Source organism: Colossoma macropomum, unplaced genomic scaffold (assembly GCF_904425465.1).
Source record: "Colossoma macropomum unplaced genomic scaffold, Colossoma_macropomum, whole genome shotgun sequence".
Taxonomy (NCBI): Eukaryota; Metazoa; Chordata; class Actinopteri; order Characiformes; family Serrasalmidae; genus Colossoma; species Colossoma macropomum.
The window spans coordinates 727,274-745,661 of NW_023495007.1; the positions used below are offsets into that span (position 1 = coordinate 727,274).

The 18,388-nt window shown below is 40.3% G+C and overlaps 1 protein-coding gene across 2 annotated transcripts in view; it reads right to left on the reverse strand.

Moving 5' to 3' along the window:
- Window positions 1–18,388, reverse strand: part of med13a (mediator complex subunit 13a) — a 69,053-nt gene that overhangs the window by 40,568 nt on the left and 10,097 nt on the right. For both annotated transcript variants that reach the window (XM_036561061.1, XM_036561060.1), the window contains exons 2-3: window positions 17,435–17,669; window positions 2,290–2,458 (exon numbers count right to left, since the gene is read on the reverse strand). In XM_036561061.1, the coding sequence (XP_036416954.1) occupies window positions 2,290–2,458; window positions 17,435–17,669 (404 nt within the window). The remainder of the gene's footprint in view (window positions 1–2,289; window positions 2,459–17,434; window positions 17,670–18,388) is intronic.

An 18,388-nucleotide genomic window follows, 5' to 3' on the forward strand; every position in this document is an offset into this window, starting at 1 on the left:
GAGGAAAGCTAAAACATGAGGTTGAACAAGGCAGCTGGAAAAAAGCACAACGAAGAGTCATATAATTCCACTCACTCTCTACACACACACACACACACACACACACAAGATGACGACTTATTTATTAATTAACATTTTAAACAAAAGTCATACACGTTTAATAAATCCTTATTGTCGCTTTTTACAAAGAAGTGACAACACTGCATGATCGCTGAGATGTTTACTGTCATTGTTTATCGGGCTTACATTTACAATGAAAAAACTGAATTTAAAGACACACAGCATGTCATTTAAAAGCAGGCACAAAAAAAGTGTATTCTGCTGTACTGTCCTCACATGTCTAACGTCCGACACTTAATAGACACTCATATCGGTTCTGCTGCACAAGCTTCTGCAAGTAACAGCAGAGCAATAAAATTATAGCGAGGATACACATTTTGCTACGTGGATGCCCAAATGTATTTCTGGCCAAACATCAGTGACTTGATAAAGGGTAAATTCAAATCGATTAATTAGTCATACAAAAGCAAATATCAAGGAGGTGGGGTGGCAGTGACTAGGTTACAACGATGGACTGCAGGTTGTATAGTGGTCAGTTGTTTCCATAACATCACAGTCCAAAACAGTTTCCCAAAAAAGAAATTTTTAACATCACTAGAAATTTTTTTTAAGGTTTCATTACAAAGTTTCTGTGACTGAAATTAACAATCTTACTTTTTTCAGGCCCTAACTCTCAGGTTTTGTCTGCACTCAATAAAAGAAAAAAAGCTTTATTCTACTACGTTTTGATCTCGTGAGCTAATGTGTTTCCAAATTAAACAGGCAGGCCTAAAGGTCAAGAACCCCTGGTGTAAAGTTCAAAGCTTTTTTAATAACACTTTTTAATAACATTCTAATATTAAATGTTGTTTTTACTTATTTGTAAGCTGTCAGTAAGAGTTGCCTTCTTGTAAATTTTCACCCTATAAACATTAAATTTATGGTAAATAAAACTCAGCCCCAAATAGTGGTTATCGGTGTGCTTAATTACTAATAATCTGTATTGGCCCTGTCGACCCCTAGTAATACAGTCATGCAGCTCCTGACTTGGAACATGCCAGGAGATGAATAAACATTTTCTGCATTCAACCGTGCATTCTTTCATTTAGTTTAAAGGATATTCTTTTTTTTATTATTATGACAGCCCTAGTTTGGCCTAAAGAGAAGCGGAAAGCATAAATCTGCCTTTTAAAGGGCCCATATCTGAAAAAAAATTTCTCTCTTTTTAAAAATAAAAGCTTGATGCAGTGCTCAAGTTGCAAAGTCCATACAGACCATTAATGAAAACTAAGCTGCAAAACCAGCCTGTTTTTAGTTAATTGTTTTTGTTTTGTCATTCAGTCGGTGTTGTCATTCAGTCGGTGCATTATCTCCCAGCTTCTGTTCTGATCTTACTGACTTCATTACCACAAAGACAAAAATAGTGCAATACCTTAATGGAACAGACCCTAATATCACACTGCACTGGCTAGCAGTGACACTCAAAACTTAAAGATATAGCCTAGCCTGTAACACCACAGCCCTCCCCATACAAATGTCCTGATAATAACTCAAAGACCCCATTTATTAAAATAAAACAGAGCACATCACGCGCTTAACGTACATCTTTAACAGAATTTCTTATTATTTTGTTATGAGGACCAGCACACTAGACGGTAAGACAAAAAGAGGGTACAAAACCTGAGTTCTGGCTACCAAAAGCATTTAAAATCCCAGCTCTCTCCTGTTAACACACAATACAAACAAACCGGACCTGTTCCTGCTCTTATGCACGCACAAGAAATATTGTGAAAACAAACTGGGGATGACCATGAGGTTGAAACGCAGATATCACAGTCAGAACTGGAGAAATATTTTACTATTAACTGGTTGCTGTCTTGAAACTGTAAAGAGAGTGACTATTTCCCTGAACTTGAACAGCTTCTCCTCCGTCTCCACAGTCCAGTGCACACACGTCTCTCCAACTTTTCTTTTCTCTCCCCTGGCTCTGTCACTAGCTGTTGCCTAAATCACTCAATGAGTTACATCACTGACTCTCTCACTACAGGACTTGAGCAAACGTTTGAAAATATCTGAGGATCTCCAATGAATTTAGTACAGACTAAACATTGACTGGTTTATCCTCTCACACTACTAGACCGCCTGCACCATAAATCGCTTCCGATCGAGCTCCCAAACAGTAAAGTCACTTTACTGAATTTTAGATTCAATGTGGAGGTCTCTCTGAGAATTCAGGAAAGGCAGCCTTACCTTTTGTTAATGGGCTTCTCATCCTTCTCATAGGGCTTGACAAACCACTTTCCAATGCGCACAAAGCTGCGGTTCATGAGGCACCGTTCCAGCAGGTTGTGGATGGCTTTGAAGAGCAGCGTACGACACTCATATGACAGGCCACTCTCCCACACACCATCATCCTCACCTGGCAAACACACAAAGACATACATATAGAGTTACAGCCTCCAAATGAAAACTCTGACTTAAAGCTTACACTTTGTTCATCTCACTTTTTCACTGACGCAAAATAAAATTCTGAAGTAGCAAACATAACTTGTGCTCTAACATTCATAAATTTCACAGAGGCTTTTGCACTGATTAAAAGTGGTAATTGAACATAAAGTAAGCAGTCTTGCTCAAAGACTGCTCTTGTTATAGGGTAGACCTCCAGGCAATCGCATATATGGAATTGAGCAGGAATAGAACCTAGGTCTCATGTAAGGGGGTGAAGGCCTAATCCGCTATGGTATCCAGCCAATGGTTTCAGTCCAAATCTTGTGGAATAAAATAAACGACATATCCCTTTAGTGCTCCAAAGGACATTATATATTAAAATAATAATGAATACATTTTAAAACAATCTTTTTACACAGAGTATCAAAATACTATGCTGTATAATTTTCCCCCCACCCTTACACACTTAATTTTTTGGTGCTGTGTTGTGCTGTAACTAGGCTACTGTCTGACAATTAATAAAGTGATACCCTGCCTGTACGACTTGGACCCAGGATGCTTCCACAGTAGCAGATTCACATAGTCAGTCATAGGACACTGGCTTACATACTGCTCTTATCTCTACCACAAATGCAACAAATGCATTCAAATGTTCAAAGATAAGCCAATTTCCTTTCAACTGTCTGTGTACACATCTATGCATACAGAGAGCAAGTGCACGCGTGAAGGCTTCTCTTAGCTGCAGCTGTTGTAGGCAGAGCTCCTTGTAGACCGCATTAATAACAGCTGTTGGTGTGGTTCTGGCTCACAGTTGACTGTGGCCTCCATGCTTCAGTAATCTCATTAGGAGTCAGTGCTCAGACCTGCCAGAGCTTAAGCTCCTTTCAAACATGTCTCTGCACTGCACAGCTCCCTGCAGGTTCCATCAGCCGCAATACCAAACACACACACAAAACATATACACACGTACATGGCATGGCATGACCACAGACTGAGACCACATGAGGCTCCTTTAGAAACAACAGCGAATACGTTGGGCTCTCTGTCGCGAGTGGACACACTATCACGGCTCAAGACCAGCTTCTGCTCAAATGTTTATTTAAACAGAAAAACATTAATCTGAAAAACATCAGACTGTTCAAGTTTGTTTGCCTCTTTACGTACTTCATGTAGTGAGTTTAAGTTAAAAATATATATAATAAAGAATGTAAAATAGGACAAATACATCCATCACTTGTTGAAAAACCAGCAACTACACAGGCTATGCAAATTGTGTAATTAGAAATGGGCTTTCCATACTAGATGGCAGGGACTGTGCTCTAGAGCAGCGACAAAAGAAAGCACTCTGGGCTGTTTTTAAAGAGTAATCAGAGAAACAAACGGCAAAAGTACTTTGCAAATATTCAAGATAAACTGGTTACTCAGACCAGCACTAATTAGGTCTAAACCAGCCCTTAGTAAAGGTCGTAATGATCTCACTAATGATAATCAAATAAAGTGTGAAATCCTGTATGTGCTAAACACTCATGTCCTCATTCAGACTATGAAGAATTATTACCTTGACCCAAGACCATACCACCCACTTTTTGCCTTTTTTTTCCCCTCTACAGCAGAGGTCACTAATAGGCGGACCGCGGTCCGAGTCCAGACCGAGATGCTGTCCTATGCGGACCTGGACCTATAACCAATAAACTATGGAGAATTATTTAATTTCAACGGGGTCGTCCTATTTTAATCAGCATAACTACTTTTTCTGCCTTTACGGTACCGCTTCAGCAGCCCGGGAAACTCACAGACCAATTGCATGCGTTGTAAATAATCACACATGGGACTAGGCAAGACACAGCAGTCGGAGAAGAAAGTGAGTCAGAGGGAAGTTATTTCACATGCATGCTCTAAAAAGAGAAGACTTACAAATGTTGTTGAAATATTACTGAGTTGCACTTTATTTGATTTGATATTCAGTTGTTGACTGCATAAGATATTAATATAACTACTAGGCTACTTCAGTAAACAGTATATGGCACTGAATCATGATACAAGTTAAACATTATGATGTTCCAGATCTTTGCTTGAGGAAATTTTCTCTAACTGGACCTTACAGAATTTTAAACACCCCTGCTCTACAGTAACTTAAAAAAGGCCACCATTCAAAGCAGGATTGAATATGCAATATGTAATCTAAACCTAAAATAATATGCACAAAAGAAAAATATTTAAATGCAGTGGTAGACAGATCTAAAACTATGCATTTTCAGAAAAAAAAAAATTTGTCACGAGAATTATAGAAATATGTTTATCATATTTACAATTATCAAGCTTGTGTCGCGACCAAAAATTGCTCAGATGTTGCTTAGAAAAGGAAATATCTATGAAAAACATTACGAAGAACACACACACTCACTCAGGCTTGTTTAGCAGTCTGAAGTGTGTCCACAAGGGGGAAAACATTGTGCTAATCATTTATCACCCAGGCCTTGTGAGAGGCTGTTTTGTTTTAAATGGTGAGGAAAATTTGAAAATGTGAGAAAATTCAACTAGTCTAGTGATTTTTGAAAGAATGGGGAAAAAACGCAAAGTACGACCCCTTTGCCAAACAGCCATTTTCAAATGATTAAGACAAAAAGAGCAGGCAATCAAAGTAAGTTATTTGGTTTGTGAATGTGGTAGCAGGAGTTTATTCCCATTATGGAGGGCGCCATTAATTTGCTCACCAAAGGAAGCGAGTCCTAAAACAGTAACATGAAAAACAAATGTTTAAAGTCTATTAGCAGAGCATAAATTTTCAACTTCCACAATTTCTATTAGCAAAAGGTATTAACAAATTCTAACTTTTGAAGGAGTGGCAAGCCACACCTTTCACTGAATCTACATGGGCCAGCAAAACATAAGTGTTTTGTCTTTACTTAATCATTTGAAAATGGCAGTTTGGCAAAGGTCATACTTTGGAGATGTTTTGCGTTGCAAGCAAGGTTGTCAAATTTTTCCCATTTGTGTTTTTAAACCAGTAAGGCAACCACTGAAGATACCAAAAAGGGTTCATGGGTTCAATGTCAAGCTTGCAACAACTTAAGAACCCTTTTTGGTGCTATACAGTACCCTTTTCATAAAAGGTTCAATATCGAACCATATACAAACACATTCTTCATCAATATGAAGAACCATTATACCAAGTAAAGAACCAATTAAGTATGCAAAACTATCCTTAGTGTTCATGGTTCTATATAGAAATTCCACATCTTAGCCAGACGTGTACATGGACATGGAGCACTGGTGTGACAGGAACATCAAGGTGAGGGTGACACAGCTAATGGATGGGCTGCTTTTCAAAGAACAGGACAGTAAGTGACTGCATAGATCCCTCATACATAAACAAACACCATCATATCTGTTTCGGTAGGTTAGACGAAATCAGTCACTGCTACCAGATAGTAGCTCCTCTGTTCTTTCTCGACAAAGAGGCGTCTGGTTTACATCAAGCGTTTATAAGGACCTTGTGTCTGGTGGTCTAGCGAGAGAGAGGCAGTCAAACAAACAGGGACACTAGAAAACGACACTTTTTAATGATCTTGCAAATGTTTTCACTAGTGATCAATAAGGCTTCTTAGCAACTAAGTTTCTGCAAGAAAACTGTGCAGTGCATTGATGTCTTCATAGCACCATACACTTAACAGCAAGCCCACTTAACTGCAATAAATAAATAAAATGTTTACCCTTTTAGATATTTCTTGTAAAAATAATTCCCTTTTTGTTGGCAAAAATGGCCAAAAAGAATCCTCAAACACCAGTTACTACGTTCCCTCAAATCTGATCAACTTAATTTAGGAAGTCATTAAAGCCCCTCTAATTATCTCCTCTAAATAAATACTAAAAAAGTGTCACCCATCCCACAAAACAACCAATAAATGAAACCTGTTTTACTCTGTGCATATTCTTTTACTCTCAAAACACTAACGGCAACTTTAAGGTGGAGTTTGCTAGCATGTATCAAAAGCACTCAAATTAAGAGGCAGATCTGAGTTCATGTGACACATCGAACATTTTTTATGTCACTCTCCTCCTGCATAAGGGGCCAGAACATACTGACCTTTTTTGAGAGAGTGAGAGCTAGAGAGAGGGAAATGAGTACTCAGGGGTCTTTGATGGATCCTTGGCCTAAACTGACTAAATGCCATGCTATCTCAGATCAAGATGTCAGATCAAGTGTGTAGTGCCCTTACTTGAGCCAAAAGAGAGGCAGGTAGAGAGTAGCTTACACCTTTTCCTTTGCTGAATACACACAAACCCCTAAAAGCAGAATTAATGTACCGGAAGTAAGCACAGAGAGCAAGAGAGCGAGAGAATGAGTGTGTCCCTACAGCCACAGGTTTGTGTGCAGGAGTCATTAGAGCAGCGGCAGGTCATTAAACAGAAAGATTAATGTCTACTGATCCACAGGCCTCAGGGGAGTCAGCATGGCCCAGACAGAAAAAGGCAGAGCCACACAGAACAGCAGCCTCCACCAATCTCCTTTCTCTTTCATTACATTCTGCATCCTCTCTCCCACTTTTCATTCTCCATTTCCTTCATACAACCTATCTATCTTCCCTCCCTAATCACTCTTCTTGCCTCCCTCCCTTTCATTGTGCATTTCTCCAGCTTTCTTGTTCTCTCTGCTGTCATGTTCCTCTCCCTCCATCCTTTCTGCCCTTCGCACGCTCTCTCTCGCCCTGCATATTCGTGAGTGGAGCAGTACTAGGACTGCAGAGCTGCCATTACTAATTAATTAATATTTCCTGTGAGAGAGAGAGGGAGAAAAAGGAAAAGCAGGAGAGAGTGCCAAGGTTTGTGGTGTAGAGAGACAGAGAGGAAAGGCCAGAAAGAAAAAGACAGGTAACATGCATGGCTCTCCTCATGTGACCCTGGTAAGGGAGGAGTAAACAGGGGCAGTGTAAACAGTGGTGTCTCACACACTCACATACAAAAGCTGTTACAGCTAAATCAACACTGACCATCAATATCAATTCACTCAATTCATTCATCATTAATTAAGAGGAGAAATACAAAATAAAACCCAGATAATAAACCAATTAAAATTTTAACATAAAGGGATAAATAAGCAAACTAAAATTTAAAACAGTCAAGAAAAGGATTATAAAAGGTAATAAATAAATAAACAGAAACTGTAATAGAATTGAAATAAAATAATTGACATAAAATAAGAAAAAAGGAGAAACAAAAAGTCAAATTCAAAATCACACACATGCAGAAGAACTTTTCTTGCATTTCACATTCTCTTTGCGACTAATTACACCAACCTGGAAGTGTGTGAACAGTACAGCGTAAAAGGTGTTTGTACAGAACTACGGTAGAAAATTAATGATAACCAGTGAACTGCTCCAGCCTGAGCAAGCCTGTGGGGAGTGAGAGCTGAAAGAAAATGCAGTTTTCTCTGCCCTTCGCGTTGAAACACACACACACACACACACACACACACACACACACACACAATCTCTCTTTAGCTCTGCCTACAATACACAATGTTTCTGCTCAATTTTAACCCAAATTTAGCCCTTGCAACAAATTTTCACAATAGCGATTTTCCAGGTCAAGAACTTGCTCAAAAGCATGTGACAGCGCAGACAACCTGGTAGTGCGAGAGGAAAAACGAGTGAATCTTTAGCCCTCCACACGAACTCTAAAGTGGTCGGAGGCCCTCTGATATTAACAAACATTTGATATTTATGACTCAAAATGTTCACGAGTCCTGTAGTGTGAGAAAGTCAGAGATGTACTCAGTGAGTAATTAAAACAGCCAATCAGAGAACTAGAAGAGTATACAAAAAGGCGAAGAGACGTGTATGCACACTGCTAGAACAGCAAAGCACGGGGACAGAGCAGCTGTGCATAAAACAGACAAAAAAAGAGCCGTTTTCAGGTTTACAATGTTTAGATCCAGACGTCAAAGCACTCTCTTTGCAATTTCAAAACAGATGCCAGTTTGTAGTAAAACAATTCTCCAGCTCTCACTATGATAACAACGTTTCTCAACCCCACACTAATCCCTTGTTGGTGTTTTGCTATGCATAAAACCACAAACAAGTCTAGTCCAGTACGTTTAGCTTTGTTTGTGTCATGTGATCTCTGTGGAGATCTGGGATTTTGAGTTATTTGCAGACATTCATTAAGTGCGTTATACTTTCTCTTTGCCTTGTCGTCTAGTGCAAGCATACTCATGGCAAAAAGACAAGAAATTCTGTGACAAACTAATGTTAAGTTTGTGATGCTCTCCATTTTAGAAATCTGTTAAGGCTTTAAAAGTCATGTAGTGTACACCCAGCCTTAAGGTTGTTCAGAAGCTGCCTGCATTATTTCCAGTCAGATCTGGCAACGTTTCCTGTCAGGGAGCTGTGTGTGAACTAAGCAGCTGAGAGGACATTCCAACGTTAGGTCAAAGGTCAAGCAGAGTCAGGGAACTACTAAAATGGCCCATGAGTGACAGATCCTCCAGTGCACAAGCACTCCATTCATGCTCTTCACCATGTCAGAAAGAGCAGAAGAAATTACAATCTCTTCTCCCTCTCCCGTGCCCCCGTTCTCTCTCTAGATATGTTCCAACATGTTTTCAATAAACTCCTGTGAGCAGCTTAGCTCAGCAGACTCAGGGTTCACAATACAGACAGCTTGCCAATAAAAGATTTTTGATCTTTAGTGTACTTTATATTTCAACATCCTTGCGTCTTGCAAGCCCTGAATGTATCACCTATAGGTCTGTCTACAGATCAGTAGAATAAAGCATGTAAGTCTCTGCTAATACAAAGCACCTGAACAAACACCAAAAGCCTGTGTGTCATCATAATGGCACATAAATTCAATACCTTTTTTCTGCTTTGAATGATCTATCTATGAAACTACAAATAAAAACATTGTTGCAGCTAACAGTTTTCCTTGCGAAAGCAGCCCATCTTTGCACTAAAGACAAATAGGCGGGAGGGACGAAAAAAAAAACAAAAAAACAAAGTGTGATGGAGCTAGTAGAAGCTGCACCATAGGGCTAACTGCATGGAATTAGGTGGGACAAGGAGCACAGGAGATGAGTATTTGGAAAAAGACCGTAAGAAATGAACCCTACAGCAATTACCCGCTCAGACTGACTGCAGCTCCTTAATTTCTATGCAAAAAAAGATCAGACAGCGAGAAAAGGGAGAGACCGGGAGATAGGGAGACAGAGAGACAGCAAGAGAGAGTGTGCTCATTTATCCTCTGCTCTTTGGATGCCCCTGGATAGAAAAGACATCAGCAGGCTTTATGAAGGGATAAAAAGAGAAGAAGCAGTAGAAGAGGGGGAGGGGAGGCAACTATGCATTTACATGAGAATAGACGTCTGCGGCCTACCAAGAAGGTGCTCATTTAATTTAGTGAGAGGATTTGCTAACTCTGGATCATTCCGTCACATAGCCAGAGGGACCTTGGTTCTCTTCAGTGTACTGTTGGGAACAGTGCCAACCACTCTGACCGTGTAAAAACATGCAGCAGCCTGTTCCATTCACTCTTTTACTGCTCAGTACAAGGTGTCAGAAGATCCCTCAAGTTCTTTACTCAGTCCCTTCTCAGGAGGAAAGGGATTAAGGGCTGGGAGAAACGGCACTTGCCTCGAAATTAAAAGGCTTTCACAGGCTGCTAATCTGTTGAAGTGAGGACTGGGGAAAAGAGGTGGAGAAGAAAGAAAGTGATACACAATCAGATTGCAAATGTGCTGGTTGAAAAAAAGGTCAAGTCTGTTTCCCGCCACTATCCAAGCTGGAGGTCTGTTCAGATCATATTGGGAGACTAATTCAATCTATATATATATATATATATATATATATATATATATATATTTTAAATCTAGTGTAGTTAAGTTCAGATCAGCTCATATTAAAGTACCTCTTTCAAGTATCACAGTTTATCTACAGCTCAATGACATAACTGAATACTTTTTCTTTACTATAAATTTATCCAGCTCTGGAGGGCCTTATTTAAGCAGAGATTGGAAATTTCCCTTACCCAAACACACCTAATTAGACCAGGTTTAGTAGGTATGCACAAGAAAATCACCAAGCTGTGCTCAAGACATGTTTCATACAACTTTCCTTTGGTAAGAGTTCGCATAAGCTTCCCTGCAGTTTATGAATGGCTGCCAGTGAAATTAACAGCTAGGCCAAGCCATAACTGTCTCCAAACACACAGCATAGCAAACTAAGGGCGTTTTCACACTTGGGCCGTTTCAGCATCTGAAGTGGACTCAGACCGCTGAGTCATGGTTTCTTTTGCATATGTGAACACACCAAACGAACTCAGACCCCCCTAAACGGCCCCAAAAACGAACTGAACTGAGACCACCTCTTGAGGTGTTCATTCGTAGTTCGTTTTGTGGTTCAATTAATTTGTGCATTGTGAAAACAAAACGGCCCCAGTCCACTTCAGCTTTGCTTTATGGTGAAGAGCTCGAGGCTCAAAATACACACAGCCACAGTCTTCAGCTCTTCAGCAGGTAAAACAGACCAAGGATCATTTATGGACTTCAGCCAATCGTTTCAGCGCGGCCAATAGGAGAGCAGCAGGCGTGTCTGGTGGCTCTTCTCATCACCTGATAGCTCGGATTTACCAGAGAACGCTGCCCACTTGGCGAGCGCTGTGCACACCGTGAGTGGGTCTGAGTTCTAATTGAGTTGTGGTCTGAACAAGAAGTGGTCTGAGAACTCAATGGACCAGAAAGAAAACTGAGTCCTCTTACAGTGTTTTCACATATAGTTCATTTTAAAAGAACTGAATCGAGTTCTGTTAAAGTGAACCTGGAAGGGAACCAACTGCAAGTGACCTCAGTTCTTTTTGTGTTCACAATGTAAGTGAACTCTAAAGAGGACTCAGTTTTCTTTCTGGTCCTTTGGGATCTCAGACAACTTCTTGTTCAGACCACAACTCCATTAGAACTCGGACCCCTTTCACAGCACTGTATGTGCGCGCAGTGTTCGCAAAATGGGCAGCGTTCTCTGATAAATCCGACCTATCAGGTGATGAGAAGAACCACCAGACCCGCCTGCTGCTCTCCTATTGGCCGCGCTGAAACGATTGGACGAAGTGCATCGCGCAAAATTGGAAAAACGGCCCTGCGCGTCTGCCACGGTGGGCTCCGTTTTCGGCTGTGCTCCTCACTGAAGCTCCACCCGGCGAATTTTCATTCATTCAGCGTTCAGAGTGAAAGCAGCTGAAAACTGCGCTGCGTGCCCAGCTCGAGCCTTTAACATGGTAAAATCACGCGAGCTCTCGCATCTGATCGCTTTAATAAGTCAGCGCTGCTGTCTGTCTCAGATCACGGACAGACTTTATCCTGAGTAGAACCTTATAAATGATCCTTGGTCTGTTTTACCTGCTGAAGAGCTGAAGACTGTGGCTGTGTGTATTGTGAGCCTCGAGCTCTTCACCATAAAGCAAAGCTGAAGTGGACCGGGGCCGTTTTGTTTTCACAATGCACAAATTAATCGAACCACAAAACGAACTACGAACAGTTCGTTTTTGGGGCCGTTTAGAGGGGTCTGAGTTCGTTTGGCATGTTCACATATGCAAAAGAAACCATGACCCAGCGGTCTGAGTCCACTTCAGACGCTGAAACGGCCCAAGTGTGAAAACGCCCTTAGTTGCTCTGGCCCTGTATTACAGATCTGAAATGAAACAATGAGTCTGAAATCAATGAGGTCAGCTTTAATTTGAACGTATTTACACCTGTACCATAAAGGAATTGTCTACTATTAATAAATTAATAGTATAATATAATGGCATAATGGGCTCATGATATACTCAGAACAGCATACTGTGACAGTAATTCAGGTGCAACCCAGCAACAGTATTCAAAGAAGTCCTAAGTATGAGGGCTCACATACATAGGGGAAACAAGCATTCACTTTTGTTTTTTTTAAGTTAAAATATTTCCACTGCATATATACACCAAGTTTACATACAAACTGTCTTTTGACTTACAACTAGAAAAAAGTATGCATTCAGTAGCATAAACATATATGTTTAAAGAATGAAATACATAGGGAAGAAAAATATTCAGACACCACAAATTAATAACTTTATAAACTTGTTTAAAAGCTGCTACTGGCAAATATAGCTTCAGGACATCTACAGCTTTTTTTTATTATTATTATTTTTTTTTTTAACAGCATCACACTTCAATTTTGGCCCATTCTCCAAGGTTACAAGGGTCCCTCTGATTAACAATTTAAGAGTTCTCAACAAATTTTCAGAGGGATTCAAATCAGAGGATTGGCTAGGCCATGCAAGCACCTTCACCTTTTTGTTTAGAAATCGGTCCTATTTTGGTTGTATGTTTTTCTTAGATTCCATTTCTGTAAGAAATTAAATTATCTTCTAACAAGAGAATTTAATCTCTTACAGCAATCATTTATCTTTCCTTTGATGATATGTAATGCCCAGGTACTGCGTACAGAGACACAGCCCGCTATCACAATGCTCCCACGTCTGTACATCATTATAGGTGCAGTCTTGTGATCATATACCGTGCCCATTACCCAAACATGACAAGCTGAATTACTGCCAAAATTCTATATTTGTTTCGTTTGACCAGAGTACATTCTTTCAAAAATGTTCCGATTTGTCTAAATGCTTGTGTGGAAATTTAATATGCGTGTATCTGTGCTTATTTTCTTACTGAGTAGTTTAAGTGGTGTGTAAGAGTTGACTGTGGTGCAGTTTATTGCTTATTAATTGTTCTCTGAGTACCTGTTGTTACTGCTGCTTTCAGGTCTTTCATGTCTTTCAAGTGACCACTGGCTTCTCTTATACCTTTGCATATGTATGCACGCATGTATATGTATACACAAACACACACACACACAATATGGACAAAAGTATTGGGACACCTACACATTACACCTACAGAAGTTTTTATGACATTCCACTCTAAATCCATAGGCATGAATAAGCTGGTCCCCCCCTTTGCAGCTATAACAGCTTCCACTCTTCTAAGAAGCTTTCTACAAGATTTTGGAGTGTCTGTGGGAATTTTCACCCATTCATCCAGAAGTGCATTTATACGGTCAGACACTGATGTTGGATGAAAGGACTTGTTTTACAATCTCTATTCTAGTTCATCCCAAAGGTGTTCATTCTGCTGCTGCTGTTGAAGTCATCAGTAAAATGAGTTTTCTCTGATCATTTACTACTGTGGTCTCCAATGGTCTACCAGTTTGTTGGCCATTTTAAGGTCACCAGGCCATTCCTGCTTAACCCTTGTGTGGTGTTCATGTTTTTGTTACTCAGTGGGTCTGGTGGACCCACTGCATTATTGTTTTCTTTTTTTTTTAAATCAATACAGCCATAACAATTTATGAAAAAATTTCAGACGTTTAAAATATCAAAAGTGGCCAGCAGAGGGTTCTCCTTTACCAGCTGTAGTCAATCAGCAGCCCTTCCATGTTGTCCACCCTCACACACACATATACAAACACATACACACACAGACACACATACTAACAGCAGGCCATGTAGGAGGAGAACAGAGCGAAGGGACACAGCACTTCTGCACTTTTATTCCCCCCAGGTTCTCCCCAACATCAGGTGTTATAGGGCTGCAACAAACGACTAATTCGACAGTCGAATAATCTATCGATTACTGAAACGAATAATCGATTATTCGGATTATGAATCACTACATTACCAAATAACTTTGATGTAGCTATTAGCTTTTAAATTTAGCTTGAGGTTGTTTTATGCATTTGCTAACAATGAAGACAAAGATGAATAACATTCAAGAATTCACTGTATTAATGAACTTGCCTGCTAATACAAAAGATAAAAAAACTCCAATATACGTTTCCTGTAAAAAAAAAAAATTATAACCAAGGATGTGTAAATTTAAATGTTACATTTTTAACAGTGCATCCTGCTGTCTGTCTACACTTTTCTGCAACTAAATTCTACAATCACATGTCTTTAGTAAAATGAAGGCAAGTCAGCATCTGTGCGTGCTCCTGTAAGGGGCTCGATCTCCTCTGAGAGCAGATATTCCCCGCTGAATTCACAAGCGGATGGGAAAATGGCGAATGTTTGTGGAAAACTTGTCCTCTATGAACAGTTAAAGGAACAATTTTGTGTACAGTTTCATTTCAATGGTAACCCTCTTTCCAGCTACCCTGTGTGTTCGTGGAGAACTACCTCCTTAAACTGTTAGCGAGTGGAGTCAAACGTTCGTGGAGAACAGAAAACAGTTTGCAGTCACTCTCCTGTGTTCGCTGAATTTGAACTCTGTTCCAACTCCACTAACAATACCAGAGAAAACGCATTTCAAAATGAGCTCAGCTCACAACACGAAGTAGGGAGGCTTTTAGCATTAACATTAGCTAACTAGCTCACTAGCACAACTATCGCCACGTTCCAAACCACACACTTCTGTACTTCATACACTACACTAATGAGTGCACTTCTAATGGTATTACGTTATTTTTACGCACTATTTAGTGTGCTAGTATGCGGTTTGGGACGCGACGTGTTACCGAGATGAATCTTCGTCATGCAGCCGACGAGTTTCCTCTTCAGATGCTCCAACATGGAGGATGTGTTCCCATGCCAGCCAAGGTCGGCTTTACAAATAGCACAACTGACAACTTTAAGCGTGAAATGCTCCCACACTTTTGAGGATTTTTTTTCTTGAGGCAACCATCGCGCTGTTGCGCTACTAATAATCATTGCACCCCTAATGTGTAATATAAATATGTAGGTGTGTACAGTGTTAAGTCAGTGAAAATGTGTTATTTTATATGCTCTTCACAGAAAATGAGCAAAGGCCAAGCAATCTGAGGTCGAAATAACAATAAATCGCATAATTTTTTTTTGGAAACATTGAAAATGGGTCCCACAGACCTGAACACCACATAAGGGTTAACAAATGTACCCAACGGGTAAACTTCACATGTCAAATGTTTAGGTATGTCTCTGATGGATTTTATCTGATTTTACAGTCTCACGATAGCCTGCCTGCTGTATCTAAATATTCCAGTTATGGTCCTTGAATATCAGTTTGCGGACAGCAGGAAAAAAGAATGGAGGCCCATGGCACATAGACTATGAGTTTGAATTGTGTCCTCAAATATAATGCCTTCCAAACATGTGTTTGTGACATGGGGTATAATTTAAATGCACTATGGTTTAAATCAAACCCATGTCCATCCTCACTCACTTGCCTGCAGACTGTCCCCAAGAAGCAGCCTTCGTCCTTTGCCAGACAATAAAACAACTAAATATCTTTCTTCCTTCCTAACAGATTCAATAACTGCTTTAGCTCACAAGTAATTAACAAGCTGGACCATTATGACAGGGACAGGCCAAGATGTCACACTCCCTGAACCTATTCCTCCTTAATATCGTGCTCTGTTTCTCAAAAATATCAGTGATCACGACCCATCATGCTGATAAAGTGAACAAGCAGAACCGTTTTGCCTACTACCACAGCACACCAAGTGCTGTACCTGTCTGCAGAGACCAAAATAACAGCTGCAGTAGTTTGGTCACTGCTAAGCAAACGTTCATAAATAGTAGTAATGTAATAAATACACAATATTGCCCAGCAACCCCTGCCAGGGTTATTATGGGGTGCTTTCTTGCCCCTGTAGAACATGCTCCTCTATCTCCAATCATCTTCAGTCACAAATGCAGATAATTATAGGACAACAGAATGAGAAGAGTAACCTCTCTTCTTGTTTTGCTCTCATCACATTCTTTTATTTTATGCTTTTTTCTTCTTAATTTTTTATTTATTTTTTTTATTTCATTTGTCTGTCTTCTTTCTCACAAGTGAAGATGGAATGGGCCCAGCCTTTAGGCCCATGGAGGGAGGGAGGGGGGGGAACGAAAGCTATTTAGTGGGACCCAACTTAGAAGGTTAACGAAACACAATATAATCCTCATGTTTCTCACACAGGTCCACGTTCAGCCTTCTACATGTGCCCAGCGAACCACGTCCATGTATTCTAACGGCATCTGTTCAATTATGACTTGAAATCTTCAGATTCAGTTACAGTTTGTGCAGGGACACTTAGCAGGGAGACTAACCAGCTCTGTGTCAGATATTTCTCAGTGGATGTCGCAAAATTTTCTACAATTACATCATGAAAAAACTGAATTACTGATTGTTGGTACAGAAAATTTTGAGAAACTTGGTTCTTTAGCTTCATCTACCAAACCTGAAGTATGAAACCTGGGTGTGATCTTAGACTCTGAGCTCTGTTTTACCCCACATGTAAACATGGTCACTAAAGTAGCTTTTTATCATTTAAGAAATATCTCTAAAGTTCGGCCTTTTCTATCTCAGAGCGACACAGAGAAACTTGTTCATGCATTTGTTACAAGCAGACTTGACTACTGTAATGCTCTTCTTGCTGGATGCATTTTTGTTTGGTAAAAATGTTAACCATCAGCAGAAGTAGTAAGGCAGTATTGCTACTTTATTGTTATCCTGAGGGCAGGGTCTATAGGTGATGACAGCAAATTCTATGCAAGCAGCACTTTAGTCATTTCGGTTATAGGATTACAGCTTTCTAAAGAAAAAAGCTAAATAAAAGACTATCAACAGATAAACAGGCCATCAACAAATTCTTCATTATTTCATTCTATTACTATCTGTCAAGAACTGCAGTACAGTGATAACTGGCTTTCTGTATACATATACTTGTAGAACACTCATTTAAAAAGCATAAAGAAACCTGCTCAAAGCACTGATGTCAGACTGCTGCTTTTATCTACAACTGTAGTAACAGCAAGACTGCACTATCTGCTTCAGGTGGAAGCAGGTCAAATCAACTGTGTGTGAAAACTGTGGGTGTGGGACAAAGTAACAAAGGAAGAATGAAGAAATAAAAAAAAAAAGAGAGAGACAAAGACCGAGAAAAAGTGAGTGCTGCATCCTCACCTGTGAGCTCAGAGTGGATGAGCTCAGAGAAGTTTGGATCGTCACCCCACCAGAACAGCCACAGCTCCCTGCGGCCCTGCCGCTGGCTCCGTCTCCACACGCTCAGCACGTCTGCCTTTAGACAGCGGCTGAAGCTGCTAAGGATGGGATCCTCCTCCGTCACAGGGAACAGCATAGGAGCTGAGGTGGGACCCTGCCACACATATCGCTTCCATTTGATTCCCGTCAGGTCAGCCTGAAAGAGGGCAAGAGACAAAGTCAGCTCATGCTTGTCTATCGTCTCAATAACCATGTTAACACACCTGGTCATTACAGTGTTCAGTGCAACCACCTATTTTAAACTGAAACTGGTCAAAATCATGCAACCTTCTGTTTTGCTGCAGATAATATGTGTTTAAGATTAAGTGACCCTTATTAGTCCCACAATGGGGAAATTTCACCTCTGCAATCTAACTCATCCATGCAGTGAAACACCACATACACACTAGTGAAGACACGCACTGGGGGGCAGTGAGCACACTTGCCCGAAGAGGTGGGCAGCCCTATCCGCAGCGCCCGGGGAGCAGTTGTGGGTTAGGTGGCTTGCTCAAGGGCACCTCAGTCACATACTGTCAGCTCAGGGGATCGAAGCAGCAACCTTCCGGTCACAAGGCTGGTTCCCTAACCTCCAGCCCCCATATATTACGCATATACATCCACATTTTTGATACAAACAAATAAACAAACAAACATACACACCACACACACACACACACACACATATACATATATATATATATATATATATATATATATATATATATATATATATATATACACACACACACACACACACACACACATATACACACACACACGAAGTCGCTTCTCATTCTCCAGCTTCTTGTTCGAATTTTCCCGTTCCACCTTAAATTCTGACTGAGGCGCAGAATGTAAATGCAGCACCATTTAAGG